General features: G+C 42.9%; 1 protein-coding gene across 5 annotated transcripts in view; it reads left to right on the top strand.

The window, feature by feature from the left end:
- The window catches only part of DPP6 (dipeptidyl peptidase like 6), a 538482-nt gene that overhangs the window by 274496 nt on the left and 239122 nt on the right, over nt 1-24864 (top strand). The window contains exon 1 of one of the 5 annotated variants that reach the window (XM_042043318.1): nt 15905-16710. The exons of the other annotated variants lie outside the window; for them this stretch is intronic. Within the exon in view, the coding sequence (XP_041899252.1) occupies nt 16654-16710 (57 nt within the window). The 5' untranslated portion in view covers nt 15905-16653. Of the gene's footprint in view, nt 1-15904; nt 16711-24864 lie in introns of those variants that run through there. 5 annotated transcript variants of the gene reach the window in all.

The raw sequence follows: 24864 nt of genomic DNA, 5'->3' as shown, positions 1-24864 counted from the left end.
AAAAATGGGACAGAGGATAATACAGAGGGTAATTATAATGTAATTATATAAATACAATCATATGAGTAAGCACTGTGGCTTCACTGGGAGTGCTGCATGCAGGGCTGGGCTCAGAGATGGCTGATGAGTATGTTTCTGATGAGTGTGTTTTGAGGCTTGAGTAAGTCTTACTCACAGGAGAATTCTTAAACAGTGGTATTATTTAGTTTTGGAAAGGAGACCACAAGGAGGACATCAAAGTGTGACAAAAGGCTCTACAAGTGTCAAGCTGTGGGCCAGATCCAGCCCAGTGAAGGCAAGTGTCATGCCAGGAATCCTCAATTTTGGAGCCCTTTTCTCTCACAGTGGAAGAGGACGAAGGAAGGGGATGGGACTTAACAGAATATCAGGACATCTTTTCCTCTTTCTTGCATGCAAATGTTCATCAGGATCATTGATGAACCGATGCACAAGAAGCTACAGGGAGGAAGAAACCAGGGTAGCAGAAACCAGAGCAATGAGATTTCCCACCCAGCCTCCTGTTAAATAGTTTTCCTTACCTACTCCCCCAAATATTTCCCTGTGTTTCTGGAAGTCCTGCTGCAAGGCTTAATCCAGGGAAGAGAAAACAAAAGCTTCTGAACAAGCTGTAAGTCTGACATTTCTAACATTTGAGTTCAAATTGAATACACAGACTTTATTTTCACATATGGAACTTGTTGCCACAAAAGGAGATGAGAGAAGAAGTCTTACAGGTTAGGGAAGAATATGGAAACATCAAAATTAAAAGTACTGCTGTTGTTCTGATTAGCAGGAGCACCTTTTAGGAGGGATAGTCCAACTCCACAACTGACGTTATATTTTAAATATTGGGGATGAAGATAAAAGCTAAGCTGGAAGTACAGCATCCTTCCTGGTTTTTACACTTTCTGGAATTAATTATGTTTTCTACACATTGAATTCACTCACTTGTATTTCTAGTCAGGTCTTCTGTGCGCTCCTGTGTTTGCATGAACAAAAAGCATTCACGATTATCAGCATAAAGGTTAGAAATATATAAAAAGAGCTTTTGGAAGGCCTACTAATAATTTAACAGAAAATTTGTGCCTTTAAGCAGGTTTGTGAAAGTATTTTTGCATTTTAATCTGGCTGATTCTGGCTGTCATAATACAACCTTTACTAAACTGATCATTAGCTTGATCCAATGTAATGTGTTTTGTGGTTTTGATCTTGCTTGCTGCTGCAAACTTATCCTTCAATCAGAAATGGCCTCACATATAAGGTGGCTGCACTTGCAGGCTCCAATTTTATTACAACATTTGGCAGACTGATACACTCATGCCATTTGGTATCACTTTATCATGGATAATGACAGCACAACTAACTACAAAAATAAAAAAAGCCTTTAAATTTTACATATTGGAAACTAGTTAAAATTCATTTTTGACCAGGGGGTCTTCTTCCAGCTGAGAAGAAAATGTAAAATGTATAATTTCATTACCCTGCCTTAAACTGCTATTTTTCCTTTAGAGTGTCTCTAGTGAAATCAGCATGACCAAAATCCTGTTCACTTTGCTCTTGTTCTTTTTTCCATGGAACTCAAAAATGGGTAATATTTCCATGATTTTTCCATCCTGTGGTTTTATTGCAGGGGCAGTATTGTTTCTGTTACGGCTTGTGAGCAGTACTTTGTATCTGTTCTTAAACAGTTCTGATGCGTGAAATGATGATGTTCCTGTGCTCTCTCAGGCTTTGAAGTTATTAGAGCTAAATATTGTCAAGTTTGCTAAATGTTTAGGTGAACGAGCTGCTGTACTGTCAGACCTGAATGTGCAAAAAGTAATAATCCATACTAAAAAGAAAAACATATCAGCATTTAAAAGAAAGAAAAAAGAGTACTGGCATTTTAAAAGGAAATGTATTTTCAGGCCTCTTTATCTCTCTACTAGGTTTTGCACTTTGTGTTAATGAAGTCAAACTTTCCCCTTTCCTCAGGAAGGCCAGAAATTGATTTTTTTTATTCTTTTTTAATGGAATTTGGGTGTCTCACATGCCTCCCTATGTGAGGACTTTAAAGAAATCTCCACACATCAGTCTTTCCTGAAGATTTAGTTGTACCTTCTAGCAACCTCTCCAAACATGCTTGTCTAAACAAACATGCACTACCCTTTATCATAAATACTTCCTCTCTTTGCAAATGTATTTTAGTCCTGAGTAAGGGATAGACAGCTGAAGGGAATCCTGGAAAAGGCAGGCTGGTGCTATTCCTTAGTGTCTGACTAACTTATCATTAGGTCTTGCTGTGCCTCACATCACCCCAGCACTGATGGAGTTTCCATAGTGGGGAAAACAATTATTGCCAGTTTGCCTTGTAAATGTTGAAAGGCATCTGCTGCTCCTCTTAGAAATGGAAATTGATGCTGATAATAAACACAATTATAAAGAAGGTTGCTGGAAAGACTCCTGTAAGGGAAAAGTGATGTTTTAAGGGCAGCGCTGTGGGGTATAATGAGAATTGGTATTGCCTTTTAAACCATTGTACTGAGGCTGGGTTGGATGTCTGATAAAGTCTCACCCATTATGAGACATTATTGCAAAAAGTTTGTGTTGTATCAAAGTCCATGATGGCACAGGGGTTTAGGCTGGAAATTCTTTATCCCTGTATCTCATTTGCAAACCTCTGGATCTGGGCTTTTACTGGGGTTTTGTTGGGTCTCTTTTTAATACAGAAAGGAAGGGTGTCAAAGACCTTCCCTTTGCAAACTCCTGTAAGTTCAGCAAGGCTCAAGCCTGGCCAGTCCAGACCATCATCAGGGACCTGTTGGGTTGCAAAATACAAAGAAAAATGAATGTCTGGATTTGGTGCAAAGCATGTGGCTTGATGTGCCTGCACAATCTAATCTTGAAAACAGTAATGTCAAAGAGGAAGAGGATGAAAACACATTCTATAAGCTTTGTGCTACCCGGTAATTTATGCACCAGGTATTTAGACTGAGGTCACGAAATACCAGCTTTTAAATTAGAGACAGCTTGGTGCAAATGCCAGTGATAAATGAGTTGAAAATAACATTAAATAATTACTGTGAAATAAAAGGACTATTTAGAAGTTGTAATTGAGTTCGATGCATGGTGATTATGGTATTGGTAGCAGTTCATGGCTCATCCAACGTTATTATTGCAGAATCGATGTCTTCATTTAATGTTTTCTAGATTGTTGTTGTCATCTGTGGTGCTTAATTGAATAAAACACAAGATTCACTTGGAATAGATGCAGATACAAAGTACTAAATTTCTCAGAGGAAGAATGTTTTCACTTTGTTTAACCCAAAGCATTACTTTATTTGCAAATATAATTGATACTGGCTTAAAGAGCATTCCTAGAGTACATTAAGCAGGACAGCCATAACAACAGTACTAGATTTATGGCAGATGAGTGTAAATAGTGCAGTATTAACTGTAATGGATTCTGGACTATAAATACGCCACCACGTCCCACTGGGTAGGATCAGGAGTCTCATTCATGAATGACTTTAGATGTGCACTGTATGAAAGGAAAAAAGCCCTGTACTTTGAATTACCTCTTGATACTTAGCACAAAACTGCATATTTTGGTAATTCTGGGCTGCAGGGTAAAGCCCAGGTCTCAGCCCCCAGTAAGATTGTGGTCTTGGTGTCCAAGGCCAGCACTGAAAGTAGAAACAGAACGTTGAGTTTGGTGGAGGTTCTGTCAAACCTCAGCTCAGGAGGACCTGTGCAGGGAACTGCATATTTTAAATCCTCTCTCAATCCAAATGGAGGTGTTACTGGAAGCTACTGAATGTGAACCATTCAAGTTTTCTGTATCCAGGAAGGGTGCAGACATGCAGTACTGCACACACAGAGTCTTTTAACAGGGTGCCTCAGAAGCAAGTACTGGAAAAAGAAATATCTGTCCTATGGGGAGAGAGAAAGCCACTGGTAGTAAAAATGGTCTCTTCAGGAACAGGCAGCAGTGGCTGGGCAGGTGGCAGACAGAATAATCTTCTTGGAACTGCAAGGCATTTTCTGCAGAGTCTGTTCTGTTGGAAGTTTCTCCAGCCCAAAGCACAGAGAACCCCCAGCTGTGCAGCTCCTTGGTGCTGTTGTAATACCAGTAATGTATATTAAAATATGGTTACTTTTCATTTAGTTTCATTACAATGATCTTCTTGTATGTTGGCTGTATTGCTTGTATGCAACTATGCTACAGGACTATTCTATGATAGGCGCTTTTTTGGTTTTGACTTCAGCACACAAAAAATGGGTGTTCATTTATACTGTGTTGGCATTGCACTTCTCTGACTACGTAAGGAGGCTTCAAAATTGATGTGCCTTACACTTACAGCCACTTGGAGCCACTTCACAGAGCCAGAGTAACATCAAGGGGCTTCATTGCCTGGGAGAAGAAGATGCACAGCACTTTGCCAGGATGGAAGCTCTATCAGCCTTTTATGCAATCAATTACCTCTGATTATAGAAATTGAACCCTCATTTACTGCGCAAAATCTGATGAATATACTTAAGTTTCTGTATCCCAAAAAAGGATTCATCCCAAACAAATTAACTACCCCTTTTCCTCATGGAAGGAAAGTCAAAGTGAAGAGATGTTCTGGTACCATGTTCCACAATTCAGTGTGAACTCTGCTCTTTCAGCAAAGGCCTACCTGTACCATAAGGGTTTATTCTACCATCTGTGTTTGTGTAAACTTCTGTTAAAAAACTATATTGTTATTGGGGAGAAAATTAAATTCTTAGAACAGGTTTCTCTAAGGGAACTGTCTGAATCCTCTGTGTTGCTAGAGAATGTATCTGTATCAAGGAACGTGATACTGCAGAGTTTATTTAACAATCTGATACAAAAAGGTTTATTTTATTACAATTCATGCCATCCTAATGAACCACTCAATAAGAAAGTATTAAAATGCAGTGCTGGATGGACTGTAAGTGAATATTTATTTGCCTTCTACCACTACCACACAGATGAACCAACAGTCTCAGGCTGGTACTTAATGGTTAAGATGAACTGTTTAATCAGCTCTATGGCATTCTGCTGCCAATACTGTCTGAAGTGAAATCAGTTGAAAGAAAACACCAATTGAAAGCATCCTTGCAAGACTGTAACTGCTATTTTTGTAGCTTTTAATCACATGCAGCCAGTCTCTGGCATCTGTGGAGCGGGGGGAAATGTTGAAAATAGATTTATCTATTTTGGAAAGCTTGTCCCTTTGCTTCATTTCTGGTCATAATTAAAAGCCTGATCTGTTGGTTAGAATTTTCCCATGTACTTTGACTTCTCTTTGGCTGCTGGAAGGGGCGATGTGACCAGGCCAGGTACTTCTGAAGAATGATGTCTGTTAAAGTTCTGTACAGGAGTTTCCCTCTCATGTCCAGCTCAGATACATTGACCATCAATCTCTTACGTTTTCTCCTCATATTATTCCTTTCAGAGTAGCTACTGCTTGTTCTGGTGTCACCAAACTACAACTCAAAGTGAGAATTAGTTAACTCAGTGCTCTGGATTGCTCTATAAGGCAGAGGGAATTTTTTTTTTAGTTTTTTTTCTGCTGGCCAACTTCTATTTCCATTATTTCAGGCTCTTGCAGCTTAAGCCTCTAAACATCCCATCTTGCAGTCACTTCCCACACCAGCAGAAGTCTTGAGCTACAGAGATGAACAATAGAAATGAAAAGACTGCTGATTCCATGAATAAATATAAGCCCTAAGCTGCCTTATTATCCCTGGAAAATATGTCCAAAAAGCTGTCTTTGGGTAATATTTGCAATAAAGGGCTGATAGTGTTCTCAGGACTGATGAAATCTCCCCCTCCTTGTTTCAAAATTCTGATTTGCTCAACAGAGAATGCAGTGATGGGCGATGCAACTTTTTTTCCAGCGTGAATTCAGGTATGAAAGTGAAACTTTGTGAGCTTTCCAAATGTAACATATTGCAGATATTTCACAGGTAGAGTTGGGCAATGACCCAGGGCTTTTCAGAACACACTGTTTACAGCAAAGCCTGATCTGAGCACATGGTATTGATCTCCTACTGCCTTGGTGGATGGGTTTTAAGTCCTTCTGCATCTCATCTTGGAACCAGGGTAGGATGACAGCAAGCTGGACCAACAGCTGGAAAAGGAGTGGGCTCAGCTTTTGTCTCTGTGGAGTTTGGTGTTGTATTACAGCATATGCAGGCAGTCACATGCAGGACCTGTATCTGATTTTTATGTGTGTGCAAATGATGGGCCTATTTCATATGTGCAGCTACATGCAATTTGAGAGGTATGTAAATGAGACATGCATTCATTATTTGTGACAAGAAAATGGCTCACTCTGGTTTACTCTAGCTCACGTTTCATACTTGTGTGATTTCCTAAGGGAGAAAGGAAAAGTCCACATTCCTGCATAGCTTTGTGTAACCATGTTATGGAACTTTCTGTAAGTCTCAAAATATCTCAAATTCCCTTCTTTGTGCTATTTTCTAAACTAAATGAAATCACCAATCTTTTTTTGTGCAAGAATTCAGAGGCTCACAGCTGTAGGCTACTTTGAAATGTTTGTGTCATTATTTATTCTTTGCTGTCTTCAGAATATGGTAAAATGGAAAGGTCACAGATACCATATCAAACAATAATGTGGGGAAAAAACTGCGTTGGAGACAAACTCACTAGTGAGTGTTATAGAAAAGATGTGTTTCTTGTTTTGGGATGTGTGTAGGAAGTCGTGATTAAATACATCAGAGTATCTGTGCAGTGTTTTGGGGAGGCTGTAATGTGGTTTTTTCATATTCATAAAAAAGAATGAAGCTCTGTAAACTGTGTTGGGGCAGTCTCAAAGTAATACTGAGTCACAATTTTTCGTTAAGCAGAGGTCCTCAGTCCCTCAGTGAATGCTGCTCAGCATTCCCAGGACCCTACAGCAACACTCAGACCTCCAGAGCCATTCCCTGTGCCTCAGCCTGGCTGTCAGACCGCAAAGGAGCAAACATCTCAGATGGCAAGGCACAGGGAGTGGTCTTGACAAGAGACATTTTTATGCTCCCTGTACATTTTGGACATCCCACCTCTGCTGCTGCTGCTGATCTTTTGCCACTGACTGTCACAGCTTTTTGGAGACTCGTCCCTGTTTCCAGTAGGGACAGTGGGGGCAAGTTTGAGGCACCCTTTGTCATTTCCAGGAGAGATGTGAGGGTTTCACACCCCATCTGCCTGCAGGGCATCAGGGGCTGTGCAATCTGCCCTTGCTCCAGCTCTGCCTGAGTGCCCAAGGTGGCATTGCTGAACACCTGCTAAGTCTCTGTAATTAATGAACATTATCAATGCTAAATAAAGGATGTCTTAACCCCTTTCAGAGGTCTTTTGCTGTGCTCAGAGCCCTGCTGCTCTCCTGTAAGATGTATAGGATTTGTAGACATCATGCATCTCTTCTGCATTAATTTTCTTATGTTACAGGTAAATCAAATAAATACATGAGAACAGGACTTCACCACTACATTATTTGAATTCCATTTAGGTTTGTATTCAGGCAGTTATGTATTGTATGTGTTTGTACATCATGCTGTAAGGTTTCCACTTTCTTTACTGTGTCATCTGTCTACAAGTGAGCTGGGGATCTGGTCTGGTGCAGTATCCTCAGAGCTGAAGAGTACCTCTCTGAGGCACTTAAAACAATGATGTAGTACTAGCATGCTTCTGAAAATGAAAGCTCTCTGAGGTGGTACAAATGGCACATCAAAACTGCTGTTTTTTAAAAAAATTAGAGCAAGGCATTGTTCTTGTTTCCTCACAATAGAAGCAACTACTGAGGTTGCAGTATTAATAAGCCAATTCTGTTCATCTCCTTCATCTATTTTAGCAAACACACACTTTTACCTCTGTGTCAGGGGTTCTGGGTAGGCCTTTCCAGTTGGCCCATTTTCCATGAATTGCATTTCCACTAGAGAGCATTCAACATTCCAGTAACATGTTTTGTCTGCCCTCTGGGATAGTACATGTACTGTGCAAGACCTGCAGTCCAGAAAGGTGAATGTAGGGTGGATACTGAGGCACAGAGGGGGAAAGTGAGTGAGGTGACATGACTCTGTGCTTTACTTGTTTTATCTGCTTAGTGGAGTTTTGCCCAAGTGTTGTTTTCTTCCTCTTCCTTCCACCTTCAGACTTGAGCATAGGAATCTGAAAACACTGTGGGATTGCCTTCTCCAAAAATAAAGACATGAAGCAGACAGGAAGGGCTTTGGGTCCCTTTGTGCCTCTTTTAGAGAAGACAAGTGTTGGCAGTGTTTTCATTGTTCAGTCTCTTGAGGAGGTTATTTTAGTTTGGTGGAAAAGCTTATCTACCACAGAGCTAGCAGGAATGCAGCAACATATGCTTACCATAACAGATTTAATCCCAAGAGACCTAGAAACGCTTGATAAAAAACACACCAGCATACAAACCCTCACAGCAATCATAGCCCCCACCAGAAGCTGAGGGTAGTGACCCCCACAACCCATCCAGCTCCCGTGAGCATGTTGGGGAGGCAGAGAACACCAGGGAAAACACCAGTGCAGGTGGCAGAGGTGAAATCCTTGCACCTCTTGGTGTTGTTTGGGAATATCTGAGAGAAGTTATGAGGCTAACATGGTGTTCAATGAGTCGCCACTCCTCAGGGCCAAGTGGTCACACCCTCTGCCACAGGTGATGACAGTCTCGAGGAGATCCTCTCCAAATGCCTAAAGCTGGGCTCAGCCTGCCCAGCCTGTAGGATCTGATGGAGCCACGTGTCAAGTTTTATGTTCAGAGACCGAGGCTGTTTGGTCTTTATGCCTTCATCCCCTGTGAGACCTCAGAAGCTGTCACAGTGTAACTTTCAAGTGTGCAGCATCCATAAGATGAATGTATGTTTTATGCATCCATTTAACAGTGTCAGTATTTTGCATCACTATTGAAAGTGTATGGCTCATATTGAAAGTACAGGTATTTTTTCCTCTCTTTTTCTTTTTTGTTAAAGCTGATATAAAAGTAAATGAAAAATAACAACCATTGCAATGAAAAGTGTACTTCATAAAACAAATGCTTAAAAAGCCACTTGCTCCAGCTGCGGCTTTTATGTACGAGGATCTCTCAGGCAATGTATGCGCTTACACAAGAAGCCTTTCACAACATTTACATTTAAACCAGTCATCATCTTACATGCAGATCATTTATTCATCCTATAAATCACTTTGGAGCTAAAAATGAAGATGAGGCTCTCTCTTTTCCAAGCAGTAGGCTGCTAAATAGCCTAATATGTTTGCAGCTGTTGTGAAGATGGGGATTCTCTGTTTGACAGTGATTGGGGGGGGGGTATTTTCTCATCACTGGTGATGTCTTTTACATCTGACATGGATATTTCAGTTGCAAAATATATGTTGTGGCTATTCTGTAAAATTTATGTTTAATGAAATAAAAAAAATAAAGGTAAGGAGCAAAGAAATAAATTCTTCCACTCCTAAAACAACAGTTAAAAAGAACACATTCTGAGTCAATAAGGAAGTAATTCAGCTGCTACCTAGAAATAACCAGGAGGTGTGGGGGGAAAATGTCACTGAATATTGATCCCTAAGAGCACAGGGAGCAGGAATACTAAGCCAGACTGTGAGGAGGCAAACTCTGAAAAAACAATTTGGAGACCATTCACAGCTGGCACTGAAGTTGGGGCCTCAGAAGCCTCTCTCACACAGATAAACAAGTGAGAAGGAGGCATCTGTTGCATTGCAGCTGCCAAGGTCACACCAGCAGGAGCAGGCAGAGAAAAGCCAGCGACAGGGTCTGTATTCCACGCAGGGATAACACAGCGTCAAACAATTGTGGCACTGCTCATCCCCTGCCTTTGAGATTGGGATGATGTATTAAAATATATACACTGACTCAAAAAATAACCCCACAGTGGATTAAAAGTAATGTTTTTGAACAGTAGCTACTTCAACAGAAAAGTCTGACTGTTAGAACACACACTTGATCTTTGGGGTAGGCAAACCAAAGTGGGTACGGAATCCAGAACTGAGAAGGGCACAAGTACCTGCTGTGTTCCCCAGAGTCACGCTCCAATTTAGGCAGGAAAGTGCTATGCAAAACAGCTCTAGCTGTGCATGAAAGAGCAGACTTCTTCACAGCTTGCATCCCCGTGTTGTCTTATTTGTTTACCATGAACTGTGGGGTCCTGGAACTGGGAGCGGGAGAGAGAAATGGGAAGCAGCAGAATACAGTACTTCAAACAAACCTATTATAATAATTCTAAACCACCTTCTCATGTTCAAGATTAAAAAAAAAAAAAAAAAGAAGGGAACTTAGTGAGGCTTTGGTAATGGACAAATAGTAGCAACACCACAGGACTATTATGCAGACACACAAGTCGTTCTTGCAATGCCCATTGTCTCTGTGTCCCCTGCTGCCATGTACCTGCTGTCTCAGATAGCAGGAGTTCTCATGCTGGTGGGAACATTTTGAAGTGTATCCCCTGTAGGAACAGATATTCATGCAAATAACTAATTAATGGCATTGACTAAATAAACTGGATTTGATCTGTTAAATGAAAATAGCACACCAGATTGCTTTCTTAATGATTTTGGTCATGGGTAATGGAAATGTGATGTATTTTTAACTGTAACTATATTCATGATCTGTTATTGCCTCTAGTCCTTTCACAGAACCTTTGAAATCTGAAAAATCATCTGAGTGGATCCCCAAGACAGAGGGGTCCTCAGTGGAGCCTCTGAAAATTCCTCTGGACATAGAGACTCTCCCATGATTAACCCTTGGTAGAATCAACATGTTGGAGACAGCCAGAGAGGGGCAACCATAGCAGGGCTGATGAAAGATAAAGCTAATTAATGCATATCCTTACTTTCTTTTATAATAAAATTAGTTTTGGGATGCCTTTTGACAAATGGAGAAATCTTGCCAAAGCTAGGGATTAACTTGGAACAAGACTAAAGCATTTTTATGGTCTTCTAACAGGAACTATTATGAGAAGCAGGGCTGGGGATGGTGTGTAGGCAATAGAGATGCTCTGCAGCCTTTGTAGGAGTAGGGCTGATGTCAGCTGATCTCCCATCTAAGTGTTTCCAATTCCACATTCCTACTGGGGATGTTGCTGTGTAATAACGTGATATTACTGTTGTCACATTCTTGGAGAGGGGCAGGGCACAAACTGTGCTTTCAGAACAAAAAAAAATTAAATTCTCCCTCTCCAAAGCTTATTCAGATGAGCACAGAACAGAAATCTCCAGAATGAACAGCCAGAATATCTGGGTGCTTCTGAAGCATCTAAACCATATACTCCTGTAAAAAGAGTTTCTAGCCATGCAGCCCTCATGGGTTTACAGCTCTCTGTTGTGCTCTGGCATCAGCTAAATGAGGAGTCCTTGACCTCCAGAAGGATCTGCAGAGGAGGACACACCCCCCTCTGACCCACTGCATCTGAGCCATACAGGTCCAGAAGGAGGGGCTGTGGCATTGCTTTTTTGTGTGGATGAGATGCTGGCACTGGGACTTGAGGAGTGGTAACTGGTCACCAGCATGCCCTGGCACATGTTCAGGACCATGGACATCTTGATTTTTATGGACCTTTCCCTCTTGTTCCTCTTAGAATTTCTCTAGGAAAATTGGAATGGTGGGGCAACAAATAGGACAGTTGCAAAGGCATTTTATCAGTCTTGGGGATTGAGTGGCTTTACCTTTTTTGGAGTATGCTGCTGGTCTTAGAAGAACATTGTTCAGGGAGACCTTCTCACACAGGAAGCTGCCAGCCTGGTGTCCCCTCTGCCTCTGTGGCCTGGAAAGCAGCACCAATGCACACTGAGCACTGTTCCCCTTGCATCCCGTGGGCCAGTGTTGACCCACATTTTAAATGTCTGAATGATAAAATACATGGCTGCAACCTTTTTAAGGCTCATCTCATAGTGGATGCCTGTGCTGGCAGAGTCCATCTGTCTTCCTGAGTTGTCTTTAAAACATCTACTACCTACATAACTTTCTTAAAAACCTGTAGCCCTTAGGACTTTTCCTCTGCAACATACCTATGAGTAAATTTTTCTCTTGCCATGTGCTTTCCTGGGCCTTGTGTCCTTCCTGAACTGAGAGCAAATCAGCCAAACTAGTAGGAACTGTCAGTGAGCGTGAAGCTCAGAGGGGCTGGATGTACGAAATGAGATTGTGTGATGTGTTCTGCTGGAGGTAACACATTACTGCACCCCAGATACTAACAGTACTAATGGCTTAGACCCACAAAAAAATTCAGCTACGTAGCTCTCCATGGGATCTGGTCATTATCTCGAGCAGGGATAACATTAGCAGACTGTTCAAAGGTGTGGTTACCCAAGTAGAGTTAATTTCTACCCACTTTGCCCACTGGCTTCAACTTCCTTGATGTGGCAATGAAAGGGGAATAAATAACCCAGTGTGGTACAGAACCCCAGGTTTCAATGGAGCACAAGGGTTCTGCATCCAATAACTGTTCCTGCTGCTGCTGCAGGCTTCTCACTGCTCTTAGTCTGTGCTCCCTGGAACAGATGTGTGCAGCTGGAGGGCTCACTGAGCACAGGCTGCTGTTGGATCTGGCCTTTGTAACACAGAGGGAATAGGAATGCTCTGCACTGACTGCTGAGAGCCCTTTGCTGCTTTCCATGCTCTGCATCCAGACACCTGTACCTCCACAGAAGGGCAGAATCAAAGATGGTCTTGTATCCTGATCTGCTTAAAAATGTTTGGGAGCAGTAACAAACTGCTCCTTTTACTATCATGCATTGCTGTACTGCATCATCATAAACAAAGGTTGCTGTGCTTTAGCTCCTAAAAGTTCACAAGCTTTGTGGTGATGACAGTTTGAGCTTTTGTTCCACCTTGTCCTCCAGAGCCACTGGAACAATTATTTCTATTTGCAGTGTTCAAGGTTTTCAACAATCTTTGAGCAGGAAGTTTTGTGGTGACTTTGTGAACTCCAAGGAGAATTTAAAGAATGATCCCAGACCATAATCTTGTTTCTGCCAGTCTCAGGAGAATGAAGCACTTTCCTTCTAACAGAAAATGCTCTAGGACATGTGTGACTAATTCGTTACAAGGTAATTAAAAATTATCTGTATGACTGCAGTGCTGCATGATTGTGTTGAAATAAGCACCCTGGGTGAAGATGAGTTGAGAAGCTGGGAACAGCTCCTTTCACCTGTCGCTGGTTCTTCTCCTGATGGGAGGGAGTTGGCTGTCTGTCCTGGTGTGGTGGCTGAGGAAATAATTGCTGTCAAGCATGGGGATGGCATTCATGTGCTTGTAGCTGGCATTTTGAATGTACATCTTGGTTAGTGAGGAGAGGTGTCTGTGCTCATAGTGGGGCTCCTGAGCTGTCCCAGTGGTGGCACAGCGTGGACTACATGGATTGATGGAGGCTGCTCACCATGGGAATGCAGTTTCTGTGGCAGGGTCTGGAAACAGACCTCTCACACGGCACGGGGAGGGAGTGGAGACAAACCTGATGCAATGATGGGTAGTAGGGGGTGAAAAGCCTGGTGTGTATTTGACCCTGGCAGGGAGGAACAAACAGCTCCCTGTATCCTTCTGATCAGCTGGGATGCTGTGGGGAGGGATGAATTGGAAGGTCGTACTCCCAGGGCCCTTGTCTGCCAATGCCTCCTGCCATGCCCTAAATAGGAGTGTCTGGGACCCATCCTTGTGCCTGCCAGGTTTGGCAGATACAGATTCCTGTCCTTTGATAGGGGTGTATTAATCTTTCATCAGTGATGACTCAGCCAAGCGATAGCATTGGTACCTAACATAGCTCAGAGGTCAGGAAGGATGGCCTCAGCCCTGCTAATGTGAGAGGAGATTATTCTCTGCCTGTGACTAATGAGCATTTCTGAATGGCAGTGGCCACTACTTCCTCCTCCAGTGTCACCCCAGGAGGTGTCTGGCAACCTCAGAACCCCTTTGATCAATGCAGGAGGGTGACAGAGAGCTTGAGGGGATGTCACTGCCCCTGCTGCCATATCCTCCAGGCAGTGAGCAGCTGGTGGCCATCTGAGGGGATGAGACACCCTGCGCTGGTCAGGGGTGGCAAGGAGGTACCGCCAGGCATTTCAGGAACACTGGGGTAGCTGTGCCAGGCACTGGGAGAGCCAGTCAGAACAGCAGCCTCCTAATGCACCATGTAATGAGGCTCAGCCACATGCATTTGCATAGCTAACTGCTGGACTAATTAGCACAATTAACTTCTTAGGTGTCCAACAACAAGCTTAGTGGAAAAAAAATCTACTTTGTAAGGGAGAGTGGCCATTTCCAGAAAAACAGTGAAAAGCAGTGTGTTTTAAGTTATTAACTGTAAAAGAATTCAATCTGCATGGGGAGGGCATGCAGTGCAATTAAGTTCAGGGATTGCCAGTGTAGGTACTGAGGGGTCAGGGACACAGTGAATGGCCCATGTTTTAAAAAGAGATTCATTTTTTTGCAGAAATTTCCAGCATGTACATAAAAAAAACCCCAACCAACTAAACAACAACTCCACAACCAAAAAAAAATAAAAATAAAACCCAAACCAACACACCAATTCCAAATACAGTTTTGTTACATTTGAATTCCTCTTGGAAAGAAAAATAGCAGAAGTGTGGAGTAAAGCAAGCCTTCATTACCACTCACAACAGGTAGAAAAGTAGACCAAGCCAATTGGAAAATTCAAACTGATCCACTTATAGAAAACCTTGAAAACAATTCTGTTCTGATGGCTGGGGAAAAATTTATGAGCAATAACCTCACTATAAACATACAGAAAATATTGTGACTTAAACTATGGGGACTAAAGAGTTGGAACTGCAGTGTAAGCTAGGACTGTGTCAGAGTATAACCCAGCATGAAATCAACACAGGCTGATAGATTTAAATGCAAATTATTATTTTGTGTTAGGTGCTATTCACTTTTCTTTTTAATGAACTGTTGCCTGGATTGTGGCACCTGGGACAAGGCAAGGTTGTCTTGTTTGCTACCAGCACAATTCCATGTTGCAGATCTTTTACTTCATGGTTTCTATGAACTTCTGGGAATGTAATGGTGAAAATGCAGAAATGCTTAGGGAGTCTGAGTGGTGGCTTGTAGATGTCTTTAGGAAAACTTGGCCTGCCATTGATGTGTCCCTGAACCAAGGATCAAGATTATCCCAGGTGTAAGGAGACATTGACCGTAATGGTGTTGGTGAATGTGACCTTGTATAATAAATCTGTGCTGTAAAATTGGGGATCAAATGAGGCATAATCACTTCCTTGTCAGATAAACAGTCTGATGTTCCCTTTCCTTAGCTGGTTATCCGCAGACTCAGCAGAGATCTCAGCATCACGTGAGTGAGAAAACATTCACCTTTACACAGCGCTACAGCACTGAGGACAGCTCTGGGCTCCATCCTGGGTGTGCTGGGTGGGAGGTGAGGATGGGAGGAGCAGCAGCGTGGCAGTTTTGTGTCACCTGGTGTTGGGGTGAGTGAGGGCTCGCATCAGTCTCAAGCAAATATTGAATAACCTCCACGCTGCCCTAAGTTTTGTCCAGCCATGTGCGGTGCCCTTCCTGGAGCATGGCACTTGCTCTGTGCCTCGTGCTCAGGCACAGCCCGTGTCACCCCGTGCTGACAGCAAGGTGGGCGAGCGGGCTCGGAAGGCCCGTTTGACAGCTCTGATGTGTTGGAGAGATCTCTGCTGTGGCAGAGAAGCTGCAGGGAGCGAGCTACGGCAGCGCGGCGCGGAGCAGGCAACGCGTGCTCGTGTGTCACCCTGCAACGTGACCTACATGGCAGCCACCACAGCAGACGTGCACGGTGGCCCCCGTCACACCAGGGACACGGAGGGGGCTGGGGGAGGCTGGGGGCACGTTTCACCCTTCGGCAGTGAGGGGGCAGCTCCCCGGACAGCGTCGGTGCTCCCCGCATCCCACGGCTGCGAACCCGCTTCCCTGGGAGCGCGCTGCATCCTGCAAACGTGCGCTCGCAGCGGGGCAGCGGCTGCCCTTGACACGGCTCTGCCCCAGAGCCGCGACTGACGGCGCCGGAGCCTCGGCAAGTTGGGAGAAGACAAGAGCGCGCCGGCCAGGAGCGCCGCGGGATGCGGGATGGGGCAGCGGCGATGCGGGATGGGGCAGCGGCCCCGCTGGCAGCCGCTCCTGGCTGGGGGATGAGAGCCGGCTGTGCACATCCCGGCGAGCCGCACAGCGAGCGCCGAGGCAGCCGGTGCATGCGCAAGGCGCGGGCGGCCGCCGTGGAGGTGGGGAGCGAGGACCACATCGCTGCCTCCGGCTCCGAGCTGCCAGTTGCTGGTTGCCAAGCAGTTATCATTGTTTCTGTGACGATTGCAGAGGCTGTTGCTAATTGAAGAAGCCCCCACAGCATCCTTCTCTCTGCTCCTGCTTCTGCTTTTATTTTAGAGGCTCAAGGGGGAAGACAGCCAGACTAGTGCTTTTTTACATTGCATTTTTATTTATTTCTTTTTGTGGGGGTGGGAAATTTCTCAGCTGGTGATTGAGTGATGGACTAGTTACTCATCCGTATCCCTTCAGTCTTTGTGTGTGTGCGTGTGTGTGCGTGTATGTCTGAACGCACAGACCAGCTTACACACACGCACACACACACAGAGAGTAAAATCCTGTTTGCCACTGCAGTGGGCACAAATAGGTGAGCATGACTACAGCCAAGGAGCAAAATGCATCAGGGAAACAAGCCCAACAGCAAGACCAGGTAATGCTTATTTTCCTCAATTTCAAGCAGATACAGATTTGCATTGTGTAGCTTTGTGTTTCTTGTATGATTATTATGATTTCTTTTTTTTTTTAAATCTTTTTGGTGTGCGTTCTTAAAATTGTCAACTGAGTCACCAGTCAGTGGCAGGAGGAAAGTGCTGTGTAGCTGGGTTCAAGGTCTGCTTTTTCGGTGTGTGTAGAGACTTGGGGGAGAAGCTGAAATTGTGCTATTTTTAACAGCCTGTACCTCTTGCTGAAGGCTATAGAGGTTTGTTTTGTAACTTGTTCCTTACATGGGTGCTGGGAGAAGGGGGAAGGATGTTGGGATGGAGGCCCCTTCTCACTGGAGGAAGGGGGCAAGGGTATTTAAAAGCCCCTCTGCGGATAGAAATAAAATTGTAAAAGTGGGGTTCAGCTTCGGACTTTGTTGTGCACTTTCAGTGAATTTTTTTGCCTGGCATTGTCTTGGAAGGGCACTTCAGGGTACAGCATGTGCCCAGGCTGTGCATGAGCAAGCAAGGGTGACAGGGGAGGCAAAAAGCAGCTGCAAGTAGGTAAAACTCCTACTGGCTTTGGGGGAAATTGCTGTGCTCACACCATATCTGAACTCGATTAATTTATTTCTCTTGGTAGGGAAATTATGCAGCTTTACATGTTTCTGTAGAGGTAGAAAGTCAAAGACTTCGTTTTCTCTGTCAAACCTGTATTTTGGAGGATATTCCTCTCTGCCTGCACTTACCAGGACGGAATGAAGTCAAAACTTTCCCTAAAATGCAGCGGGTGGGAGAAAAAGAAAGGAATGTGTCCTCAGCTGTAAAGGATGGGCAGAGCTAAAAAGTGGTGGCATAAGGGAAAGTCTGGTTGCGATCTCTGAGGCTGGTGAAGGTTCCTGGGCTCCGGGGGCACCAGCAGATCAACATCTCCGTTCTCCTCATCCCCACCTTCCCCTCCCCATGCTCGGGCCATGCCTGGGGGAGCACGGTGGAGCCCGGACGCTCCAGTTCTTCAGTTTTCCTCATCTCCTTAAAACATTGGAAGTTCTCCACTTTAATCTTTGGTTAGAACAGCACGGGAGGATAATTTAAACAGATCTCTCAGGGCACAAATTAATTCTTAAAATAGTTCTTCCCAGCTTGATAGGCTGAGAGCCTCACATATTGTTTTTCTTTTTTTTTTTTTCTTGGTAATGTATTTTAGGGAAGGGAAAAGCATGGGAAGACACTAGGCACCACAAATAGCATCATATAATCTGCATTTTCAGGGTGACATTATACTAATGACCAAAATGGGCTCAATGGTTCAGAGAAAACAAGAAGGAAGCAACTTTGATACTCAGGGTAAAGAAACTAATGCCTTCATCTAACCCTGTGTACGTTGGACTTTGTTTCTCTGTTCAGTGCTTTTGGAATATGTATTTTTGTCACTGTTTGCTGCAGGTTAAAACGAGTCTACCTGTGTTTCTGGAGGCAGGGGTTTTTATAAGTGCCTTTTCTGAACAAAGAGGGCTGTGTGGCTTAAAGCTCTGTGAAAGTATTGGGTTTTGTAAGTCAAGAAGTATATGTTGCCTTTTTATAAAGGAGAGGTGTTTTTGTTTCAAGTAGTGTTACCTGCCTAATGCCATTTTGCTGTTGGCATGCCATGTCTTTGCTACTTTGGTCTTCCTATGTGAAGTATAAAGTGCTCAGAATAGGTCTTCAGTATTATGCAGACTCTTGATTGAGTATATTCTAAAACTGACTGAATTGCAATTATACCCATATGGTACACTTAAATATTCTGGAAGTACGTGCTCTCTCAGCTCTGCCCTAGTGTGAGCATGAAATAGAAATACCAAGAATATATAAATATCAATCATATTGATGAATATTAATGTCTGAGTCTGTGAGCAACTTTGCTCACTCCCATAATTTCTTTTATTGTTTTCACAATACATTATTAGTAAAATGGCTTGACAGCGGGGGGTTGAATCCATTCTTTGTCTATTGATTTGAGTGCACTTTTATCTTCCAACACCAAAAGCAGATCTAAACCCTTATTTTATCTAAAACTGTTCATAACTGAAAAAAGGCTCTATTCAAATTCTATTTCTAGCTGAAATTCTATTTCCAGGCTTATGCATATCAAGAATTATTGAGATTTTTTCTCCTCTCTTAAAAGTGATCAAGAAACTGAAAAATGTAGCTTGGAGAAAAATTGAAGGCAAAGTGCTGGTCTGGCTGTAGAGGACTGAGTCTTTTTCAGCAGCAGCTGCTGCTGTCGTAAGAGATTTTGACCATCCCTTTTATGTGTTCCTTGCTGTGACATTCCCTGGATCCAGAGGCAAGCAAGTGACACAGTTGGCTTAAATCTGTGCTGTGTCCTACCATGCTAACCCAAACAGAAGCTGGGCATGAAAAGATACTGCAGAAACAGGGTGGGGAAAGTTTGAAAACATCTGCAGAAGCTTTGCAGGCATAAATTAAAAAACTTACTTTAGACTCATGTGTCTATATGCAAATGAAGTCATGTTCTGTCCTGAGATTTACAAAAATGATAATACTTAGAAAATCACTGGGATGTGGAGATAAGTAAAGCACTGCCTTAGCTGCTGAAGGCTGGCAATCCCTTTCTTCCTTAGGTAATTAAAAATGCTTCTATACAATATCTTTCTGATAAGTAATGCTGCTCACCTCCATGGCAGTTAAACTACTCAGAATTCCAATCATTTATCTCCTTGCTTATCTGTCTCATGAGTCTGAACTCTAAGTCTTTTGGACATCATGTACAGAAAACATTCTGTAAGTGATAAGTAATGCTGTCTGTTACTGTCAAGTTGTGATTGCTTGATCAAGATGTGAGTTGGATGTGGTTGCCTCTGTGCACTTGGCTGCTCCTAACACAGCTGTGGTTTCTTGTTTAGGGGGCTGGAGTTGGACACTGTGCACTACACGATTATCTCAGTTGGCTTTCTGCTAGACCCAGTGCTCAGAAGTCCATGGCAAAGCCTGCAGACACTGATAGACTCAGGGTCTGGCTCCAGAGGACTAGAGAATCTTGTTCTCTCTCTTGGGGTTTGTTAGCTGGATGTGTGGATAGGCCATTAAAACGCTTTTCCATTAAAAAGGAGAAGAAAATAGCAACAGCAGGTCAAGTACTCTGACAATGTGCTTTAGCTGTTTACACAGGCTGAAGATCTCTGTGTTTTAACATAAGCCTGTAAATTTGTTATCTTAGTTTAGCCCAATTCTTGCTACTTTTAATGGCCTTTGGGAAAGCAAATAGCTCTGCAGTCATATATAAAGATAAGGAGGCTGATTTTTTAATGAAAATGTGATAACAGGCATAACGCTAAAATGAGACTGTTAAATATTTTAAAAAGTGAGTCAGCATATCAAGTATAACAGGATCACAGATTCTCAAAGAACACTTTTTATAAAACATATTTAAAGGGTTGACTGGTTAATTGGGTATTTGAACACGGAGAATAAAGGATTGTTCTCATTTCTTTTGCTGTCTAGAGAAGAGCTGTCATGGGCTTATGGGGAGCAAGATCCTGCTCTGAAATGTGCTGCTGTCCTAGACAAGGTTGTTAATGACTGCATGGAACTCCAAGTAAAAGACCAAAAAATAAGTGAGGAGACAAAATAGCTTGAGGGCTGCCTTATTGAAGTGGGCTCCATGGAGGAGTGGAATCAGATCAACAGAACAGTTCTGCCTATTAGCTGTCATTAAGGTAATCAATTCTGAATTTTACAGAACAGCTGGAATTCCAAATAAGAGGTGTGGTGTCTTCAAGGGGAAAGAGAACACATTTTACTTGGAAAACCTAGGCCAGACTCAGGAATAAAATGATGGAAAGATTAATATTTCATGCTGCTAATGTTCCCCTGCCACCCTACTTCACAGAAATAGCCTGTAGTATCTTGAAGACTGGGTACAGGTGGAGGAGTATCTAATATACTGAGCTGAAATGTGCCTCTCCTTGTGTAACTTTATCCAAATAAGAAAACAAGTGTGCACTTTAGCTGCATTATGCAGGCATTCCCCCTGTGTTGTAGTAATTCAGGTAATTCTGGGATTTCCGGTACCAGGGGATGGCAATCCCTGTGTGCCCTGCTGTCTTCCTGCAAGGTCATAAATACTCTGTGTCATTGTCAGTTCAGTCCTGTGCTGTTACTTCATTCCCAGAGTAGCTTAAACTAAAAAATATGGGTGTGCTCACATTGGGAAGCAGTGTGAACCCACCCTATGAGAGGCAGAGAGATGATATTGAGGTCCCAAACACACATTTGGGATGCGGGATTATTTCAAACTTGTTCCAGACTGGTGTGAATGTCCTTTAGAGGCTGTTCAGCATCTTCTCACTAAGCATCATCTGAAATGAAGCCAGTTTCTGTACTCTGAATCGACTATAAAATCTGAGTGAGAGCATGGTAGATGGGTACAACTGAGGGGTTTGGTCAGTTGTGCAGTTCTGAAATGAACAAAAGTACTAGAAGTGCCCCCCATGTCTTTAGTAGGATGGATGGAGTCAAATAAAAACTTCATGGGAGCTTTGTTCCTGTACCTAAAGATATTCTTATATACTTTTTTTTTTTTTTCCTGCGAAGTGTGACTTAAAAATCATTCCAGATCTTCTTTGCTCACTTGGGTGCTGTCCAGAAAATCACTGCCCCTGGGTACCAAATGTCTTGGTTGGTTCTACATGCTCTGCATGAAAGAATGCAGCAATCCTGATCCTCTGTGACAACAAAGCCTCCATACAGCACATGAGCAATACAGATTATGTCCAAAGAGTGCAGGATCCCTTCACATTGTAAACAGGCAGTAGTGTACAGCAGGTTCAGGCATGAATTATAAGTTGTGCATTTTATGTCTTGAAATAGGGAAGGGATTTTTCCCTTTTATTTGTCAACACCATGCCTGTTGTGTGCTGGATCACAAAGAGGCACTGCTGAATCCTCTCTCTTTTTCAGCAAGGTTTGAAGTTCCACGTTGTAACTGAATGTTTGTAAGCAGATTGAGCTGTGAATTCACAAGAAAGCCCTGATTCACAGATCCATTAGCTGGCACAGTCAGACTCCCCACTGCAGCATCCCAGTCCCACAGAATCCAGACAGAGGAATGGAACCACACCATGAAATACCTCTGAGATGCCTAGACCCAACACTGAGCTGAAAGGAGCCTGGCCTGGACCAGTTGAACAGGTGGGAGTGAGTCTCCCAGGAGATGAGCTAATTTAGCGTGTTATCTCAGTGACTTGTGATAGCAGAGCTCCTACGTTCCTGGCTGGAGCTGAAAACTGTCACATCCCAAAGGTGAGGCCCTGCTGGTGAGAATCCCTCATTCTCATTGCAGTATTCTGGCTCAGGTTATTACTGCTGTGCAGAAATCAGGGGCAATGTCCACTTTGGGAAGGTGTCTGTCAATGAGAAGAGAAAAAGGAGAAAGCTCTGATTTGCATAGAAAACAATAGGTTTCTTTAGTTCTAATAGAACTGTTTAGTATTTGCTGTTTGAGGGCATAATTTTTTAAAAATAAAAATTCTTCATGTGAAAGAATAATTTTTTTTTCTTGAAAACAACTCTTTAAATTACATGTCTTATTGTTGTCCCAACACAGGCTTTCTCCAGGAACTCATAGAGAACATTTGTTTCATTCTGTTAATGGCATCTGATCTATTCCTCAAGAGATTAAATTTCCGTAATCGCGCTCCCGAGAACACTGTATTCAAGAACATGGAATTGCATCAAACTGGCAGTCTTTTCAGGCTGTTAATTTGCCATGAGGAATGCACTCAGCTAAGCAACGGAGAGGGGGAGACAGAGGTGGAAAGGAGCATGTTTGGTGTAAAACTGGAGTGTCAAAAAACGGGATACTGCAGAAAAGCCTTTTCAGTATCCAGTGCTGAAATGGAAGTGCTTCTGGAAGGCCTCTGGAAGGCCACAGCCTCTAAAGTTTGTACATTTCCACAGGATGCTGTTTGAGATGGTGTAAATTTTACACGCTCTTTATACCTTGACCAAGTGGGATGTGCTCTGCCACTCTCCTTGGTACAGCTGTTCCCTCCATTCCTGGCAGAGGCACTTTGTGTTGCGCTCTTTCTTATTAAATCTCTCTTTTGCTGTTGGATACGGACAGAATAATCTGTCTCTGAAGTTCACCAGTTATGTGGGGTCATCAGGGTGTGTTTGAATGCCACAAGACTCTCAGAGAATTCGATGTATCATTCCAGCTGTGGTCTATTAACAGTGCTGTGCATTGCTACAGGCATTTCATGAACAATGGTTGTACCTGCCTTCAGTTCTTATGCCTTTAATGCTGCTTCTTTGTGATCTTTATCAGGCATTAAGTTGTGGTGAATCATGGTCTCTTTGGATGATATGAGAGAAGGCAGCACTTCTAAAATGATGCAGAGTACAGTAATGTCTATTTTTTATATAGTATATTCTGTATGTTTTACGTTCGCATTTTTTGATCTTTTGTCCATTTTTTTTTCCTTTCATCTTTTCTTTCACCATTCTGTTCTGCCCACTCTGATTCTTAAGTGGGATTTAAGTAAATGAAAATAGAATCAGAGAAAGTGCCAGCAGCAATGGACCAGGAAAACTGAGCACACTTCTTCAAAGTGCAGATGTGAAGATGTGAAGAATTAACTGTGAGAGGAGTGCATTCAGCAAGTCTGAAACATTTGTTAAACATAAATTTGGAGAGGGACCTGTATTTAAAATCAGTGAAGGTTCTCAGGAAAGGAAAGACAAGTAAATATGAATTTCTGACTTAACAGCAAATTTTGAGTGGGATTATTGGTTAGCTTTGAAGGACAGTTCAGTGGGTGGAGTATGGAACTTAATCCTTCTTGTGTGCAGACTTCCACTGCTGTTTTGAGCAAGAGTGTTGGGTCCTTAGTGGCAGTTAGCAGTTTCTTTTCTGCTGAGATAGTCCACGTTGCCTAAAATGGGGGAAAAAATATCTGGGAGTCTCCTGAGGATAAGTACATGAAATATGGAGTTCTGAGATACCGTAGTAACTCAGGCTGCACAAGTAACTGAGATATCAGAGAGATGCATTCCTTGATGTTTGGGGAATGGAGGGACAGGGTCACAGGAGAAAACCTGAAAGTTAAAACTCATTCTGAAGGTTTTAGATATGAATAAGAATTTCAGCAGAAAAATATCAAGATAAAGGTAAATGCTGTCAGGACTCGAGACAGTTATAAGCAAACTTGCAAATGAGAGAGAGATAATGCACAGAATCTGAGGATTGTATCTGATTTTAAGATTTTGGGACCTTGAAGCAATTTTATACTTTAAGGTAAGATGGAGATGCATCTTTCAGCTCTCCGTTGCATAATACAGAGACCTTTTCCGAGAAGGAGTAATTAATATTTTTTTCAATAGAAATACTGCAGTATAATTAGGAGCCAGAGAGCTTAAATGGAAAAGTAAATGGCGGGATGATGAGCCAAGGATATGCAGGGTCATAGGTTAAACCAAAACCTTTCAGAAGTGGAAGCCAGAAGCTGAAGTTCGGCACTTGGCAGGCTGATGGAGAGCATCTTCCTGAAAGTCAGGGTGAGGGGATGAGCCAAGTCTGAAGCCCAGAGTCTGGTACTTGTAGAGAGAAAGCCTTGAAAAAAGTTGTGGAAGTTGTTGGAAGCAGAAGCTCTTAAGTGTGATGGAAGTGGAGAGGACATAGCTACGTCCTGCCTCCACTGGTGAAAATCCTTCACTATATAAAATCCTTTACTATATAAAATTAAGGAAATTGCTGATCTTCAGAGATGTCTTCCAACCCTAACTTTTCTGTAATCCATAGGAGAGGAGATGGTGAGTGACTATTAACTCTCTGGACTAGTTATGGGAATTACAGCAGAAGTGGGATTGGATTTGGTGGTGAAAGGTGCTAGGGGAGGAAGGAGCTTCAGGCACCTGTTCACCTGTCCACCTTGAGCAAAGCAGCAAAGAGGGGTTTATTTTTGCCAGCTCTCAGATACCCTGTTCCACTTCAGAAGCACCCTGCCTTCACAATAAGTACTTAAATAACACAGTAACCAGAGATGTGGCCTGCTTTTCTGTATGGGGGGTATGGTGGGCAAAAGGCAGCAGCTGTCTTTGCCAGGGGAGAAGATTCCCAAAAGAACAAGAGGAAGAAAATGGTTAAGGTCCCCCTC

This window comes from Corvus kubaryi, unplaced genomic scaffold (genome assembly GCF_017639235.1).
Source record: "Corvus kubaryi isolate FWS band 111438036 unplaced genomic scaffold, C.kubaryi_AGA036_p1.0 37398, whole genome shotgun sequence".
NCBI classification, from domain to species: domain Eukaryota; kingdom Metazoa; phylum Chordata; class Aves; order Passeriformes; family Corvidae; genus Corvus; species Corvus kubaryi.
Note: the sequence above shows the minus strand (reverse complement) of the source record. Positions and strands in the feature narration are given on the sequence as shown.